Here is an 18,264-nt window from a genome sequence, read left to right as displayed (position 1 = left end):
GCCAGTACAGTCCAAACCAAGCACAGTATAAACCAGCAAAGTGATTTTATCCGAGAGGACTAGTACAGTAGAGTATTGGCATAATGTAATCAAAGCAATGAGGAAACGGAGAGGTCACAGGTCTACAAGAATTATTGTAAATAAAAGTGATAAAATTGAATAAAATCGCTTTCAAATTAACGCTTTGATGCTCATTTGTAATTACAGAACCTTCATTTAAAACTTTCTAACTTTGCTGGTTTATACTGTGCTTGGTTTGGACTGTACTGGCTTGAAAATACTAACTACCGATTTGCATCGAAGCGTTTTTTCGAAAGTGATTTTATCACTTTCAGATTTAAAAATTCCTGTAAACCTGTGACCTCCCCGTCCCCAATATGCCCCGACCCAACTATGCTCTGTCCCCACTATGCACCGACCCCACTGTACTGGTTTTTTTTTTTTTGCAAAAACATAGTGGACCAAATAACACATATACCATGTCTTGTTGAATTTAGTTGGAATGGTGGATAATTCATGTTTCAATCGTTTGTACTCCATAGTTTAAATTATAATCGCTTATTCTCAATAAAATTAATATTTATGTATTATATACTTCCATTAAAGCAATCTCACACAAACTATTTACACGTCACAGATTATATTATTTCAAAGCTATATTATACTTCTATTTTACTAGATTGACAATGTACAAAATAAAATGCAACTAAAAAAACCTTTTTATAGATCCTTAAAATGTAAAGGGTGGGATAGTGAAACGGGTTTTACCATTTAAATACATTAGAAAATCGCCGTTTTACTGCCTCATCCTGTATATTAATTTCTTGTTATTTTCTAAAGAAAAATCGATTTTCTTACATTTAAATTAAAATAAATCGTATACTAGTACTGTGATGGAGAAAACAATACATTTTACCTACATATATTACTTATTAGTTAAATATTACTAAGGTGTATAGCCACTAGCAGTCGGCTGTTGCCTGTTATTTAACAATAACCATTTATGGAGATTTTAAAAATTGTGTTTTTTTAATAATAGCATAGGAGCAGTATCATGATGTTAAATGTTCACGAGATTTGATCTAGTCATAAAATAAAGTATTATCATTTATGACTTAATTATTATTAAAATTTATCTTAATAGTAATAGTACATAGTAATAAAATAATGAAATATTTTATACAAAATTAGAGCTACAAGTTGATAAACTAACAAATTAAAATTAGCACGAAGCAGATTATCTAATATTAGACAATTTAAACAATCAAGCGTGAATCTCTTTAAATGAATAACAGTATAACAATATACAAAACATTAGTTTTCCTTTAAAAAAATTGTGTAATAAAAAAAACATTTTGAGGCGGTATACTGCATAAAAACCAACACTTAATCTGAATCCAAAAAATAACAGTCCTCTTCATTATTTGCAGGTAGTTGGACATAATATACTCATAGATAACCTTCGGTAAGATTATATAACGCAGGCTATAAAATAACGAGATAACGACAGTGGTTTTGTCGTATCAGAATCATTAGGTGTCTTAATAAGTACACGGATAGGTTTTTTTCCCAATAAATCGAGTGTCTACTATAATCAGTTACACGATTTAGTCACCTGTGATATCATGTAATAAACACAATATTATGATACCGATCATTGGGCCCTAACCTAATCTAACACGGATAGACGTTACCAACTGATAGTTTTTAGTGTCTGTTCGTTTCTCACATCTGGTACACCGGGTTTTTAGTTAAAAAAAAAAAAAAAATTTTATTTGTGTAAACTTTAAGTCAAAAGTGGTACTTGAGCACAAAACCTAATAGTATCATTCTGCATAGATATAAATAAAATTGTTTTAATGATTTGATCAATTTTTTTTAAAGATTTTAGGTGTTTTTGTTAAAATATACGAAATCTGCGAAAACACAGTTTCCCGGCAATTAAAAAAAAACTGTAGTGCCGAATTTTTTTCCCGTTTATTATGTTATGGGTACATATGAGTTCCAACTACTGGCAAATTTTCAACCCAAAAGTTTTTAAATTACCGCTAAAAACCCCGAAAAACAAAAAAACTTGTACCCCCCCTAGGGGGGTGGGAAATGGGTATAGTTTAAGTTTGACACAACTGACGTGTGCGGGCATACCAAATAATTATTTCTTATACATTTCAACTCGATCCGACTCTTTTTCTCGAAATTATAGCCAGTAAAAGTTCTAACTTAAAAACTCGTACGGTTTTTTTTTGTTTTTTCAACTTTCGTCTGTGAAGAATTAAACTTTTTCAACTTTTACCCCCCCAAAGTACCAACTAGATGAAATTTGCGATTTATAGAGTTGCTACTCGAAGGAATTGGTCCAGTATTAAAAAAGTTACAGTGTATACAGACAACAAAAAAGCCCACTTCAGAGGAGAACCTTCGTTAAAAAATATTAAATAAAAATACCTTCGCTGCTCTGCATCGAAGCTAAAACTTAATTCACTTGTGTTGTAGACCAAATTATGATTACAAATTTTGATCTAGATAGTTTAGTTTTTGGGAGAAAAAGTTCTTATTAATTCAAAATTCATAAAGCCCTAATGAAATTGTTCCCCTAGTTTTCTTTTCAATAGAAAATAAATATGGGAAATGTAATTTTTATCTTCTAATTTTTTAATTTATGTCTAACTTCTGAGGTTATTGTTTAAAAAATCTAGACGTGGGAATAAAAGGATAAGTTACTTCATTAAACAATGCTTTCAACCGTTAGATGATTGTGATATATTTATTTTTATCGATTTGTTTTGTTTTAAATAGAAACTTTAAAAAGTAGCCCATCACAACCGGTGACTTTGAACTATGACCACCATACATAAATTAATTTTAATTATGAAGCAAATGTTTATATTATAAAAAAGCAACGTCAAAGGACAGATAAACTAAGGCTTCGCGTATGATGGCATATTACATGCAACTAACACCACTACAAAATTATTTTGCATGGTTTTACAGTCTTTTAAATTAGTACTGAAAAAAATAATTAAATAAGTATAAGAAAAACAAATATTTACTTTTTAAATCATAATAATATTAGATAAAATTATTTTTTTTAATTATCTTATTATATCTTTCGAGTACTGGTAAATTCTCATCAATGGTTGGGATGAATCCCATTTTGTCGTTTATATCATTGCAAAATAATTTATTGTTAAGAGGTCTTGTTGAATCTGATTGTGTGACGACTTTAATAATAATAAGAAACAAATAGTTATATAATATTATAATAAATCATTACAATAATTGTTAAAAATCATATCGTTTATTTAGTAATTTAAAAACTTTAACAATTTGGTATTAAGTTACCAGTGCTTATAAGGCAAAAAAAGTGTAAAATTATTCATACTAGATCAAATACATGAATAATAAAATAAATCATACTAAAATTAGATTCTGTCAGTTTTCAAACTTATCTTATTATATCTTTCGAGTACTGGTAAATTCTCATCAATGGTTGGGATGAATCCCATTTTGTCGTTTATATCATTGCAAAATAATTTATTGTTAAGAGGTCTTGTTGAATCTGATTGTGTGACGACTTTTATGACAGGTGTAGAATTACAGTACTGAAAAATACAGTAAAATATATTAAGATATTAATAAATTATAGTGTAAAATATGTGATTTGTATAATATTTATAAATATAATTTTTAACTTACGTCATAAATGACTGAAGATGCATAGTCGTATAGTCTATTGAACTTAAATATTTGTACTCTTGCTTGTAATTTATAAGGTAGCGGCTCTGATTCTATCAAAGCTTTTAGTAGTGACAATGTTGTACTTAGTCCTTCTATGATTCTGTCTTTATTAACATTTTTATATGGCAGGTCCTCCAACAAATGTGATGCATAATCATCATTATCCGAAGGTGATATAATATTGGCCTGTCAGACATTATTTAAATATTTTAGATAAAAAAAAAAACAGTAAAATAATGGCAACCCTTCAGTGGCAGTTTTTAATGTAATAGTGTTATTGTTTATTTAAAACAATTAAAAAATATTTTAACTCAAAAACAAATATATTTATTACCTCAATTAAATGCCATAAATATTTTTTTTCTAGTACATCCTTGTTAAGTGGATTAGAAATGATCTCGTTTGCCCATCCATAAACCGTATCTGGATCTCCTTCTAGTAAACACACGGATACTAATGTTCCTTGAGCTTCTAAAATCTGAGCCATTTTCAAGGCAATGATTCCGCCCCATGATTCTCCGATCAATGAAATCATGCTGTGATTGCAAATTATTTTCAATTTCTAAATAAAGAATGACTCACTGAATGAAGATTATAAAGTCATGTAGGATATTAGTAAAAATATATTTATATATTTACTGTAACGAGAGTTTGAGCAAGATCGTTAATTGAAATAATTTGTTTTGGAATCCGTGCTTCAAATGTAGGATAATACAGTTTTGCATACAATACTTCAATAGCTCTTGTTTTAAAACCCGGTATCATAAACACCGGCACTACTCCTTTAACCTGCGAAAATCTTGGGCTTTTGGTCTGGATTTCTATAAAATCTGCTTCGTTGTTCAATTTGTTGACAAATTCCAGTAAATCTTCAACGGAATCGGGCATTTCACATAAACAGTTAGTTTTGTTTAAGTCACCTATAATATGAAGGTAATGTACATTTTAAATTTATCTAAACACAAGTTGAAGTAAAATGTCGATTGAAGGAAATTGACATATTGTTTAAAACTTTGAAACAGTGACGCAATTATAAAAGACGATCATTACCTTCCAACTGATCCGTATTTTCTTTAACTACTGTAAAAGTATCGGAATTCATATCTTGAACTTTTATGATTAGTGAATCCAACGTTGTCAACAATGACGTCATAGACAGTTGTTTTTTTGCAGTTGCACTCCATTGCATATTCAAAGCATTCAATCGTTTTGATTTTAGTGCTGAACATACGTGCTCACTTTTACAAGAAATACACACAAATATAGCCGATTTTGATTTTTTGATCAACCCCTCAAAGGCATAACCAAACTGATTTACTTTTTCAGCGTCATTCTATAAAATACAAGTTTTATTTATCTTCAGTAAAATTCTATACACAGTCGGCTATTTTACTTGATCGATTAAGAATATTCCGCCAAATTGATTTGATGATGTCAAACGATTAAACCAATTCAAAGCACTTTCTTTTGACTTTATGGAAATATTGGATTCGATGTGTATTGCTACGTGCTTTGATAAAAGTTGGTTAAATCTAACGAGAAAAGTTTCACCGTTATATATGGTTCAATACTTAAGAGAAACGGCATTAAATGATATGATGTGTTATGATACCTTCTGCACCCGGACGGAGGCAATAAATATTTGTTTATCATTATTGTGATGTTTCGTGCTCCTTTGTTAACCAACCATTCAGCTACGTCCAACCATTCATTTTTATTACCTATTGAGTAATAACGCAATAATTAGTGTAATGAAAATGTGTAGTTTATATTATATTACCTACCTATAACAACATAAACTTGATCGGGTTGACATTGATACGAACCATTTGTTGCACAATCAATAACACTTGACTTTATATCGTCGTCGTTTATAGGTAGAATGAGTTTTTTCGGATAAATAGAACTGTGTCTATTATTTAATGAGATTTTTTAATTATCGACACATTTATTTAAATTATTAACAATAAAAGCGATTTTAATTACTTTAAATTATCAAGTAATTTTTCACTGTTCAAAGGCATTTTTACAACATTTCCATTTATTGATTGAATTACGCCCTGGTTGAGTCCTTTTTTGAATGCTTTTTGAATAACTAGTTTGTTTTCATTGCAAGCAGTCATTAGCATATATGAAGTAATTGAATAAAATGACAAATCTTTTAAAAATATTCTTGTTCCTAATAATTAAAACAATCAAATTTAGATTTGATTTCATGCAAAAAAAAAGAGTTTCTACCAATCAATAGTAAAAGTCACCCATATTTTCCTGTTTTATCATGTCAGATTTAGAAAAATGAAAGAGTTTTCCATGATCAGCAATGGAACGTATTGAAGCTTGTAGACCGTCACCTTCTAAGAAATTTAAAACTCGATCTATTCCTATAGATTTATTAATCATCTTTACATTTATATCAAAATTGTTGTTTTCGTTTATAATTATATTTGAACTCCGTAACTGCAAAAAATTTGTTTTAAATTAATATTATTCTCCAATAAATACGTTATATATCTTGACTTACCATAGGAAAGACATTTGATAGGTAGTCCACTTGCTGTTTATTTTCAACAACAACGTAAACATTGCATCCTTCAGATAAACAAATCGAAATAGCTGCTATTCCAACAGGATGGGTACCAGAAGTAATTAATATTGATATTGATTTATCTAACTTACTTAATACATTAAACACATAATACCCCTAAAAAATTAATTTAGTTATTTAAATACAGATATTGTACTACAGAGTTCCAGTTACTTGCCATGGCGTACGGTAACGGAACTGTTACGGCATCTTGTAGCGACCAAGTTGGTGGTACAGGCCAAGATAAGTAATTATCTTTTGTTAGAATATTTTCTGTTTTATTATAATATAGAATTCCCATTGCGGCTTTGCCATTTTCAGTAGTCCCCGAGTATTCGAGGGGGCCAATTTCATCCTAAATCAATATTTTTTTTCACAAATCTATATTATAAAACTATAAGAAAAAATGCATACTTCCATATTATCGTCCTCAATGACTAAATTTTTGTGATTTATTCCAAGATATTTTATAGTCAGGCCATCGGTGCTAAGAATATAAAAGTTTTAATGTGTATCGATACTCAAAGCATAATAATACTTGTGTTATATGTACTTCTTTAATGGAATTTGACAAATGGGAAATAGTTGATGTGAGCAACGATCATCCGTTTTTATGTTTTCGATAAATGAATTTTTGTAAGAGCCCCATCCTCCGTTTTTATAAGTATTTATTATAAAGTCTTTACATAATTGTTCTTCATAAAAGGTTTTGTTTGTGTGTAATTCCGGAGCATCCGAATCCAAAATAAAAACAAATCTAAAAGAAAGAAAAATATTTTAAGTTTATATTTGTTACTCTCTAGTTTTGAGAAAACTCGTTTACCTAAGTTTCTGGGTCTTAAATGTTTGAAACATTTTCGATACGTAATCATTGATTCCTTCTGGTGGTACAGAGGTGGATACTAAGTATATTTTTCCTTTATCCGATTTACATTTTTCTATATATTTCCATATTTTGGAATCCAGTTGGCCAGCGTTTGTCATCAAAAAAATACTGCCATCGCTTGAAAAATTGACCTTAAACAATGCAAATATGTTAGTTACTAAACAAACCCAAAACACTTGATGGACCTTTGCAAAAAAGTATTTGTAATCTTATTATTTTTTGGTTTTTAAAAAAAATATGTATTGCATTTATTATTTTAAGTGTTACCTTCTTTATTAAGGATACGTAATTTTTGTCAAATTTCTGTTCTTTGATCATTTTCCATCCCTTAACATCCCTTATACGTTTTGTTGATACGATAAATATATAACTGTTTGGTCTATTAGCTAAAACCTCAATAGAATCTTGTAAATAATCAATACTAGATACTGTTATGTATGATCCTAATTCCTCATTATTAGAAAGTTTTGTCAAATCCTCCCAATTCATGTATACGTTCTATGGACAATACAAAGAAATTCACAATATATTATAGAATAAAAATACCATGTTAGGAATTAAAATTGTACATCATAGTAATCAATAATCAATTACATCAATGTTTGTGGTGATATTCAAAATGAGTTTCAGAGCATTAGTACAGAGTTTTACAAATGGATCGTCGTATTGATATGGAACTGATAGAGTTACTTTGTGATGAGTATTACTTTCATCAAATTTACAAATTTCGGTCAAAAATTCTATACAATCTTTAATATAACCATCGATATCCTAAAAAATTCACAAAACATGTTTTATACTAATATTTTTTTACGTTTTAATTTAAAAAATGATTAAATTATTTTACCTGTATTATGTACTGGTTGTATAAATGAAACGTATTGCTTTCTAATCTTAAGGTTGACGATTCTCGATCATATGAATCTAAATGCGTATTTTTTACATTACTTATTTTAACTCCATCACAAACGATTTCTTTTGTTGTTATGTTGTAATACGTCGGTATACCTGAAATAGTATAATTATAATAAATCAGTATCATATGTTTAAATTTTGAATACGTTTAACTTACTTTCATCATTGCAACTCTGAAGTATTGTAGGATTAATCCAAATCTCTTGAATTGATTTTGTAGTCTCGATAAAAGAAGCATTCACGTTCTCTAATAGTGATATTTTCAATAAGGAGTCCAAAAAATATAACCAATCGTTATTCCATTTTATATTTGCACGGATTTCATTTTTAAATAGTTCTACATTGTTTATTGTCTTGAAATGTTCTCCTAACTGATAACCTTTTTTCTCAAATATGGCGTAAATTTCATTTTTCGATATTAATGATTCAGAGTTTTCAATTGCATGGTCAAGTGTTTGAGGAATTGAGTATTTTTTAGTCGTGAACTCTATTTGGCCTGTTAGAATAATCGTGCCGTTCCAGCTAAGTTCAAAGAATCCAGAGCATTGGATCATATAATCTATTATTTCCGACGAATCTGTAACTATTTGTTCGATTTTTTTTATAAAACGTTATTTATTATTCTAAATTTTAAACAAATCTTACTGTTTGGTGTAATTTCAATATCTTGTTTAATTTTGATGTTTTGAAAGGTAATAGTATCATTAAACGGGTTTTTCATATGGATTTCACAGAACTTTTCCCAAACTTTAAACTAAATAAAAGTCGTACAAAATGTTAAACACCATAAAATATTTACTAACTTTGATTACTTACCAAGAAGAATGAAACGGGTATAACATAATGTCCATTCATTGTATGTTGAATTAGTTTTGCATTGTCATTCAAAGACAATTGTATATGTTCCTCTCGACTTATCTAATATTAGAAAAAAGTTAATAATTTATTTTTTAAATTAATTTTATTACAGAATAACATACATATTTCCCATATAATATGATTTCATTGTAAAGTAAATGACCCTTTATATGGTATTTTAAAAATTGATACAACAAAGTACACGCCTCCTTAGATGACTTATCATCATAAGTACATAATATTTAAGATGCTACTTTATGCAATCTACCTTAATGTAAAATATTATAACGCCGTATTTCCTTTACATTTTAATACTTTTATAACTCTACTACTTAAGATTAAGTTTGGTACCAAGTAATCTCACTATATTCAATACCTCACAGTTCGTCTTATTATTATTAGGCCACTGAAATGAATGATCCCACAAAGCAAACGTATGAAGAAAGGGAGTACCTCGGCTTACAGGGTAATCAACTGCTGGGTAAAGTGCCTGTATATTTGGGTTCATATCGTTGGTGTACATTCTAAAAAAATTAAATTTAAGTTTATTTTAACACTTATGCAAAAGTAAAATGCAGTTTATAAGAATTTTATTGAACCATATTTTATTTACTTTCCAATAGAATTTAGCAAAAATTGAATCGATTCACCGAAAATATTTTTTGCTAATGGAATGTTAGTCACTGTATCTGGTAAAGAACGTTTTAGAATTGCTTGTAGTAGACCGTGTGGAGCGATTTCTATAACAACAGCGTCATTGGGTATGTGCCTAGTAGCTTCCTCGAATAACACACTGCTTAAAAGATTATTGGTGTGATATTCAGCTGATGACTGTTTGGCTAAATCCGAATTCCATTCAGACTCCGGAATTGAACTGCTTATCCATTTAGAAGATCTATCCTTTGGTTCTTTAATTACCTAAGTATTTTAAAAATGTTTAAAAAAATATCAATGTAATCTAAGAGTGGACAAAAGTTGGGCGGAGCGATGGCTATCGCGCTATGCAACTAACCTAGTTCTGACAAATTTGGGTACAGTATATACACTGTCAAGCACGGTGTCTCCTACCCTCTACTCGAAAAAAAAAATTTGGAAATGGGTAAAACGCCAAATACGTTTACACTAAATTTTTGAAACTCATTTTGCTTATTTGTTATAATGAAAAGAATATTCTTAAATTTCTTTAGATTTATATTTTTTAATTTCAAAGTATAAAGATTTTTTGCTTTACTCTTCTTTTTTATCGAAGTTTGAAAGTAACTTATAATTATAAAAAAAATTAATTTTTGTTTTGTCTCATTTATTATGTACACAAATAAAAGTGAGGATTTGTACCTACAATATCAAAACACATATACGTGTATAAGATAATAATACTTATTATCTGCTTCGACGATCATGCGATACCGTAATCGTTTCCTGATAAGAACAGGAATTATCTCACAAAAATCTAACCGAGAAAACCGCACTAATTATAAGAAAATTTCAATTTTTAGGTTTTACCTTTTGTTTACACTATAATGTCTATTCAATATTAAATTTCTTGTTTCAGTGAGTTAGTCAGTAATAAAAATGCAAACTTAATGATAAGCTACCGTTAGACTAGGAAATAAAAAGTTCCGTTTCGCTCCGCCCAACGTAATAGTTTGTTATACTTCTTGGAGATATTTCAGAAGAGCGGGAGATGCTGGTTTTATGTATCTGCTGTGATATGCTATTCCTGCTACATTCACTGTTTTAGCGAAAATACCTTGAGATGTTAAGTGTGAGACAAATTTTTTAACACTATCAACTGGACCAGATATAGTACAACTTGATGCACTATTATGACAAGCTACGTCAATATCTTCCGGCAGTCTATTTTTTATACCAAGATAACCAACACCTAGAACAAAATAAGTGTTGCTTGAATTTACTTATACTCGTATTACTTAGACAACAATAATTTCCGTATTACCAATAGCAGCCATCATTCCAGGTATTAGATCTGTTTCTATAGACGCAACGCCACGTGCGTATGCAGCCAATAACATTTCTTCAGCAGTTAGACAACCATCCGCATATGCACAGCCTAGTTCACCAACCGAATGTCCAATAATACCGTCTGGTACTATTTCTAATGCATTTAGTACATCCACTAAAGCTATCTAAAAAATAATAATAAACATAAATAATGAACAATAGTACAACTACGTTCACGTACTTGTATTGCTGCTATTCCCACAAACGAGTTAAGTATATTTTCGAATATACTTGGTTGAACTGTTGTTATTATATCAATAATATCTATTCCTTTTGACCGCAAAACAACGTCACTTTTTCTGATCGATTCGGCAAATATTGGCAAGCGCATTAAATCTGTACCCATTCCGGGCCATTGCGAACCCATTCCGGAGAATACAAACCAAACTGGTCTTTTTTTTAATGTAACGTTCTATAATATTAAAATAAAATAATGCTATACTTGATCAGATGAAGTGGTCCTAAATTATAGCTAAATTAATTTTGTATACCCAGGCTTCTCCTATTTCTTCTGAACTTGGATAAATAGCAAAGCTTCTATGATAGTGACCGTGTATTGTTTTTGAAAAAATGTTTTGTGTTAGAGAAATATATTCCTTGTTGCTTCCATGTATTAATATCTAAACATTTCTTATTTATTAGCATATAATCATATAGCAAAAGTATGTATACGGTATTCGTAGAGAAGACATATTAAACAAACAATTTTGGCAACTTAATCGAACATTTTATGTACTAATTATTTAATACGATGTAAACCGATTGTATTTAGAATTTACCTTTTTTATCGTATCTACGGAATTTTCATTCGTTCTTCCAGAAGCCAAAATTAATTGCGGTATTACATTTTCAGTTGATTTATTCGGGTTTTTCTTATTATTTCTTTTAAGTACAACGTGATTAAACTCGTTAACATAACCAAAAGACGTTATTCCGATTATGTCATCGTTGAAAGGCGTCTTTTGTGTAACCACCTATGAGAGTAAATAAATAATATATTGATTAGGTATAGTTTAAATCTAATTGACCGTTTATTGAAAGTAATATTTATATTTTTAAATGTAAATGAAAAAGTAGGTACTTACTTGCATCTTTTTGTTCCTTATAGATTTGATATTTGAATTTGGCGTCGAATAATTGATATTTGGCGGTATGTAACCACTTTCAAACGTTATAATGGCTTTGATGATTGATGCAAATAAGCTACATTCTTCAGTATGGCCAATATTACTTTTTACAGACCCTATTTTTAATGGTGTCTTTCGTTGGTTGGTACAGAATATTTCTTCCATCACGTTAAGCTCTAGATCGTCTTCAGCCTTAATAAAAAATGGACGATTTACATATCGGTACATGTGTGTTTTATTGAGTTCAGTATTTTACTTTGATTCCACATCCGTTTGCTTCTATGAAATTTACGGCGGATGGATCTACTTTAGCCTCTTTGTAAGCTTCCAGTATGGTTGATTTTAAATTGTCTTTAGAATGATTGGTGATATGTCCTTGATGATCGCCAAACTGTAACGCTTTTACACTCAATATCGTACCGTACGAACGTTTTGCATTTGATGCTTTTTGCAGTAGCAGTACAATACACCCTTCCGATCTATTGTATCCATCAGCTAAAAGTTCAATGTACTATATAATTATTTAGTTTACATAAAGTAGGATTAATTAAATAATTGGGATTAATATAATGCAGGTCTTTTTGCATCATCTACTGCTTTTGGTTCGGTCACGTTGTAAGGAAAAATGAGGCAGAGGCAGTGAGAGTTGTTATAAAGATGAATGATCTTCTGCTAATTTTTATTTTTATCACATACAAATGGGATAAGATATAATGGATAAATTGATTGCTGTGGACAATATATTTTTAAAATCTTACTATCGTCGCTAAATGATCTTGTTTGGGTTGTTTGCGTCAAACTGTTCAGTTTATTAAATTGTTTTTGTACCAAAAAATTAGAAATTAAATTGCATACTCCAACAATTGCTGTGTCTATATACCCACATTCGATCATTTTTTTGGCCAGCATCAAGCTCTGGGTTCCATTCACCATTACAAAACTTGGACCTAATATTTAAAATAGGTTTTTTTAAATTAAAAAAAAATTTAATTATAAGTCGGTATTAAGTAACTAAGTTACTATGCCTATTTAAAACACATTTATTAAAAGTATGTTGTAGTTTATAAAATATTAGAAAACATTAGGTTAAATTATCAAGAATACATTAGTCAAGGTTTATTGTCCTTTTGAGAAAAAAAAACAAATTTTACAAAGTTTCATTTCTTGGTGTTATATTTACTGGCCCTATAATAATATAAATTGTTTTCATATGTTTACCTGTTAAGTTTAATGTGTATGAAATGCGGTTGGCTTGCATTGATTTAGCAAATCCCAACATAAAAAATGCTGAAGGAGAGTCTTTTGCTAGTACATTTTCAAATTCACTCAAAAACGTACTCGTAAATACGGCCGTGTTCGTTCCATTTAAATCATGAGGACTGATGCCAGCATCGATGATTGCTTCGACTGCTCGCTCATTTAAGATTCTTGTCATAGGGTCCGTAACGGTAGCAAGTTTTGAATGAACTTGGAAAAATATTGAATCAAACGCATGGATATTTTTTATTTTACCAGTTGCTGTCGGTGTATGACTATTTTCTGTAATTTAAAAAAAAAACATTGTTAGACATCAATAATATCGGAATAAAAAGTTGTTCGTTTACTCTGATTCCATCTTCTAGTATCATCAGTCACACCATTAATTTTGTTGAATAATAATGCTTGAAATTCGTCTGCGCCATTACACTCGGGAAACTTCCCGCTTATGCCCGATATAACAACTTCGTCTTTGAACGAATTCATATTTTGTTTAGCTAAAGTGATTTTAAAGGCTAAAACCAAAACATAAAGGATATCAAACAATTATCTCTTATTACAAATGTTAAATTAAAATAGTGAAGATAAAATTAGACTACATACCGTCTATACGAATGTTGTTGAGCTTAAAATGCACTTGAATATTGAATGGAAATTGAGAGGAATGGAATATATGCCACTGTGATAGCGTTCACCTACTAACTGAACGAATTAGGCTTAAATTTGGTTAGTAAGATGTATTTTTACCTCATAACGAATAACAATCAAATCCTCTGCTTTATAGTAATTCATGAAAAGTGAATTTATGCAAAAGGTCATTATTTAAATAATATTTGTTCAAACTCGGGGACTATTATGTTTATATGTTTTATGTGTTAAATGAATAGTTATTTGTATTTGACCTAGTTCTCATTTAAATTTGAACTAATTTAATCACAATTAAAAAACAAGCCCGTTCCTTTTTAATTGAGGAAAACGCAAACCAACTTCAGGAGTTTTTAATTTAAAAATGTTTAAATTAAATTAGAAGATTTATTTTAGATTTAATAATTTTCTTATTTTTGAAATTTGTGGCTAAGAATGATAATAATTTTTTTTGTTAGGTAAAAACAAAAAATATATAGTGTGTAGACGGAGGGAGCTTAGTGAGACGAAAGATGGGTCTATAGAAATAACTGAAGTCATAAAATCACTTTTAAATAAACGTTTTGATGCAAATCTGTAGATGTTATAAATACAAAATCGATATAAGCATTGTAATGAAACATTGAGCTTAAAATTGTATTATTATTATTAGGGTGAAAACTGAAAACGATTAGGGTTGATCGTCTGTCTGTATTAATTTGTTTTATTTCTTCAGGAAAAAAAGGTTAATGATATTTTTTTAGTTTGTCGACGGAAATAAAGCGACTGATTTAAAAAAAAAAGTTCTATTGTAATTTCCAAGTCGAAAAATAAGTAAATTTGTTGGATTTTTTCGATTGACTTTTTACATTTTTTGGCTCAATAGACGACCTTTCAGTTGCAATAAGTCTGTCACATATAGCAATATCACAACATTTTTATTGTAGTAGTAGGTGGTTGAAATGTAACCTTCCATTATAAGTTATATACTGATTCAACCTTATAGTTCTTCACAATTTACGTTTCATTTTAAATGACTACATTCCACCAGAGGGTTGTGCATCCACTGGTTAAAAAACAGTTTATAGTTTGAAATGTACCAATGTATTTTTTATGAAATGTAAAAATTTTTTTTTTTTTTTAAATTATTATTTTATTTATTTTAGCGAAAAAATTATAATATACTGTCATGTTGTATGTAGCACAACCATGACATTTAAAAATTGCCATAAAAATAACTTGTTTTAATCTAATTTAAACTCAATTAATTTTTAAGAAAACCTTGTTAAGAGGAACGGAAAGCGCCTAACTTTCTACAAATAAAGACAAAAACAAGAAGTCACTTTCTAAAGGGTCTACTGACTGACTTCGAACCATTTTTTTTTATTACAAAGTATAACATACTTTCTATGGAGGCTACAAATTGTATTATCTCCAACAAAAACCTAACAGTGAAAAAGGGCTAAGTTCTAGACCCTCCTCCCAAAATAGTCAGCCTACTAAAGTAGTGATATCTACATTGTGGCCAAGTCTGCTATTTCTTTAGTTCATAACCTCACTTCACTCCTACTTTCATAAGCAACACTGCTCCTTTATATTTTGTATTGCTTAACACTTGGCCAGTTTCTGAATAAAACATGACCTTTCTGAATGAGGCATAAAATAAACTTAGTCGCAATGTAGATACCACTACTTTGATTGGCTGACTTTTTTGGGAGGGGGTCTAGAACTTGGCCCTTTTTCACTGTTAGGTTTTGTTGGAGATATCATTCTTTTTTGCCGGCTTCAGTGTCGTGGGCGTCGTGTTGATTTTTTACCAGGCATTGGTGAAAGCATTTTGAAAATTGCGTACAGAGAGCCGCGCGTTTGGTTCACGCGGCCGCCTCGATGATTTTGCCTAATACAATTTTTCTTAGAAAAGCGGCACTTGCTATATTTTTTTGTACTTAAAACGAACGAACGAATTTTCCGACGAAGATAACCACAGGTATAGAGTATAAAGACTTAATTAAATAATGATTTTTATTACGATTATTAAAATATTCTGTATTTGATGACCGATAAATGAAATAAAATTACGAAAACATTATATTTGATAAGAATTTACTGTCAATTACAAACAATTGCTTATTGCCGTACTGTAACACTGAAAAAGCACGTTTGTTTCGACGGCGCGGGAATCTGTGATTAATTTTACGAAAATTGCAACTTTCAGATTTTTCCCTTTGTGCAAAATTTTACGTTTCTTCCTATACGGGAAGTGTTAAGTGTTTTATAATTATTTTGATGATGAGCGAGTGAGTAACAAAAATGAAAACTTTGAAATTTTCATCTTTTGAAACGGCTTACTATTAAGGGCTCAAATTTTTACAGTATCCTAAGCTACTCTAGCTTAATCTATGTTTCAAATTTCAAAAGCTTATCTTAAGAGGATACATAAATCGGAGAAAGATAACTTTTAAATTTTATAACTAGAAAAAGTTAATTTTTTTTTACATTTAAATTAGTCGGCATGCTTAAAACAGCTACTAGATAACTTTTTGTAAAATACAGCCATTCTTAATTTGCTCCTTAATAAATAGCGCTTTCCATTTCTCCGAAATTATATTAAAAATGTATTATGTCAAAGCGAATTTTATAACAGAAAAATTGCCATTTCAAAAAGAGTGTTTTTATACTTTAAATGTATAGACTGTATTCCAGTCTATACATGTACTGTATGACAGAATTCCAATGAACATATTATATGGTAGTAAAATGAAGTACTTTCTTGAAGTCATGTTGCAGCGGTCTGTCTAAATTGCAGTAAAGAAAAAGTTAAAAAGTTGTGATGTTTAAATGGACAATTTTAAAGAGTAGGTATCAGCACAAATTAAAACGAGATAAGAGTGAATTTTTTTTAGGAATATTTTGTCTATAAAATTATGTAAAAATATTCATAGTTAAAGTAACTATTATAGTAACCTTAATCAAATATTCATTGAACGCATGGAATGAGATATTTTCAAAGGTTGCTTCGCAGGTTAAAATAGCTTACTTATACTGTTGATAGTATTTATAAACGATTAAAATAATAACTTGCGTTTGACTTATGTTCAGTGGTTTATTTGAAATACCAAATATTTCTATGATATTAGAAACTCTATAATAGTTTATCAAAGTTGATATAATTTTTTTTATTAATAACAAATTAGACAAAGAGATGTAAATAGTTATAGTAAATTTTTTATTATAACAACTACGACTAAAGCTATTTTATTTTTTATTAATTCAATTTTAAAACCGTTTAAAATACTAAAATCAATGATAAAACGTAGAAACATGTATAATATGTTAGTATAAATACAGATATTGTGATTTTGGTATCATTTATACCATTTGCCGTTTGTATACAGCAATATTTTTTATTTTTATTAAGAATAATATTACTTTTGTCGCTTAAGTCACTTATTGTCTTATGCGGGTTGTTTGCATGTTTAAAAAAACGTTACATTATTCTCTTTGTTTAGTTCGTGTTAAACTGTTATGATGACCTTATTAATGAATTAATTGAATATTACATCATGGATGTATGGTCTGTTTAGTAGAATTGGTTAATATCGCGTGTTATGATCCCGGATATTAAAATACCTTTCAATTCAAATTTCTTGATTTAATGTATACTCTGATTTTTTTTTAAATCTATACAATTTATTGTACACTAAATAATATTGCTGACATGTCGAAAAACGTAAAGCAAATTTATCAATAATATAAATTTTACTTAAATGGTTTTAACTGTCTTTTAAATTTCAAATATAAATAGCTTCCTTTGTTCTTGTTTTCATTGTTGTGTGGGTTACGCGGTTTTTTGTGTTAATTGGTAATATATTTAGAATATACCTAATTAGAATAATTATTAGTATTCATGTAACCTGGGCTACCAACCATACAAATTTACACTAAGCGTATACTAGAAATGTCAATTAAGTTGTATAAAATATATTTTTATTTTATAAATTATATATTTCGTCGATTTAATAATTATATGATCATTATTTTTCATTTTTATATTAAGTTCTATTCGTTATTATTATTTATTAAATATTGTCTGTATTTATACAGCCGAGCATTGTATGGCCGAGCATTGTCAGAGTAACTCCGTAGTTTTGAATCTGTGATTCATACCATTATATTGTACAGAAAATGATTATGTACTTAAATATTAAAAAATCATAATTTATCGGAAAGGTAAACAAATAAACACTCTTAAC

At 29.2% G+C, this 18,264-nt stretch overlaps 1 protein-coding gene across 1 annotated transcript; it reads right to left on the bottom strand.

Annotated features, from left to right (window-relative positions):
- Positions 1 to 3,278: 3,278 nt before the first annotated feature.
- LOC126834891 (fatty acid synthase-like) lies at positions 3,279 to 13,873 on the bottom strand. The gene is made up of 34 exons (XM_050567101.1): positions 13,735 to 13,873; positions 13,643 to 13,669; positions 13,349 to 13,597; positions 12,889 to 13,077; positions 12,387 to 12,625; positions 12,089 to 12,322; positions 11,783 to 11,977; positions 11,495 to 11,623; positions 11,185 to 11,415; positions 10,939 to 11,128; positions 10,637 to 10,866; positions 9,595 to 9,899; positions 9,358 to 9,505; positions 8,940 to 9,041; positions 8,769 to 8,877; positions 8,281 to 8,706; positions 8,056 to 8,216; positions 7,803 to 7,979; positions 7,476 to 7,706; positions 7,146 to 7,339; positions 6,876 to 7,079; positions 6,737 to 6,809; positions 6,501 to 6,677; positions 6,260 to 6,439; positions 5,997 to 6,195; positions 5,725 to 5,917; positions 5,523 to 5,650; positions 5,351 to 5,459; positions 5,132 to 5,270; positions 4,789 to 5,071; positions 4,378 to 4,658; positions 4,073 to 4,300; positions 3,697 to 3,924; positions 3,279 to 3,602 (listed from the first exon to the last, which is right to left on the bottom strand). Exons 1-34 carry the CDS (start codon positions 13,871 to 13,873, stop codon positions 3,423 to 3,425), a joined length of 6,507 nt encoding a protein of 2,168 aa, XP_050423058.1. The 3' UTR covers positions 3,279 to 3,422.
- Between the last annotated feature and the right edge of the window lie 4,391 nt (positions 13,874 to 18,264).

This window comes from Adelges cooleyi, unplaced genomic scaffold, assembly GCF_023614345.1.
Source record: "Adelges cooleyi isolate 19-005CV unplaced genomic scaffold, UGA_ACOO_1.1 ACOO_flye_CR_arks_rails_tigmint_CR_PRNA_21, whole genome shotgun sequence".
NCBI classification, from domain to species: Eukaryota; Metazoa; Arthropoda; class Insecta; order Hemiptera; family Adelgidae; genus Adelges; species Adelges cooleyi.
Note: the sequence above shows the minus strand (reverse complement) of the source record. Positions and strands in the feature narration are given on the sequence as shown.

Bases quoted from the DNA above. Each gene is read 5' to 3' on its own strand.
- LOC126834891 (XM_050567101.1), bottom strand. From the start codon at position 13,873: ATGAATTCGTTCAAAGACGAAGTTGTTATATCGGGCATAAGCGGGAAG. The intron at 12,323-12,386 runs GTAAAATACTGA...TTTTTTATTAAG, and splicing joins CAAACGGATGTGGAATCAAA to GCTGAAGACGATCTAGAGCT. The intron at 4,301-4,377 runs GTAAATATATAA...TTCTTTATTTAG, and splicing joins TTGCTCAAACTCTCGTTACA to AAATTGAAAATAATTTGCAA.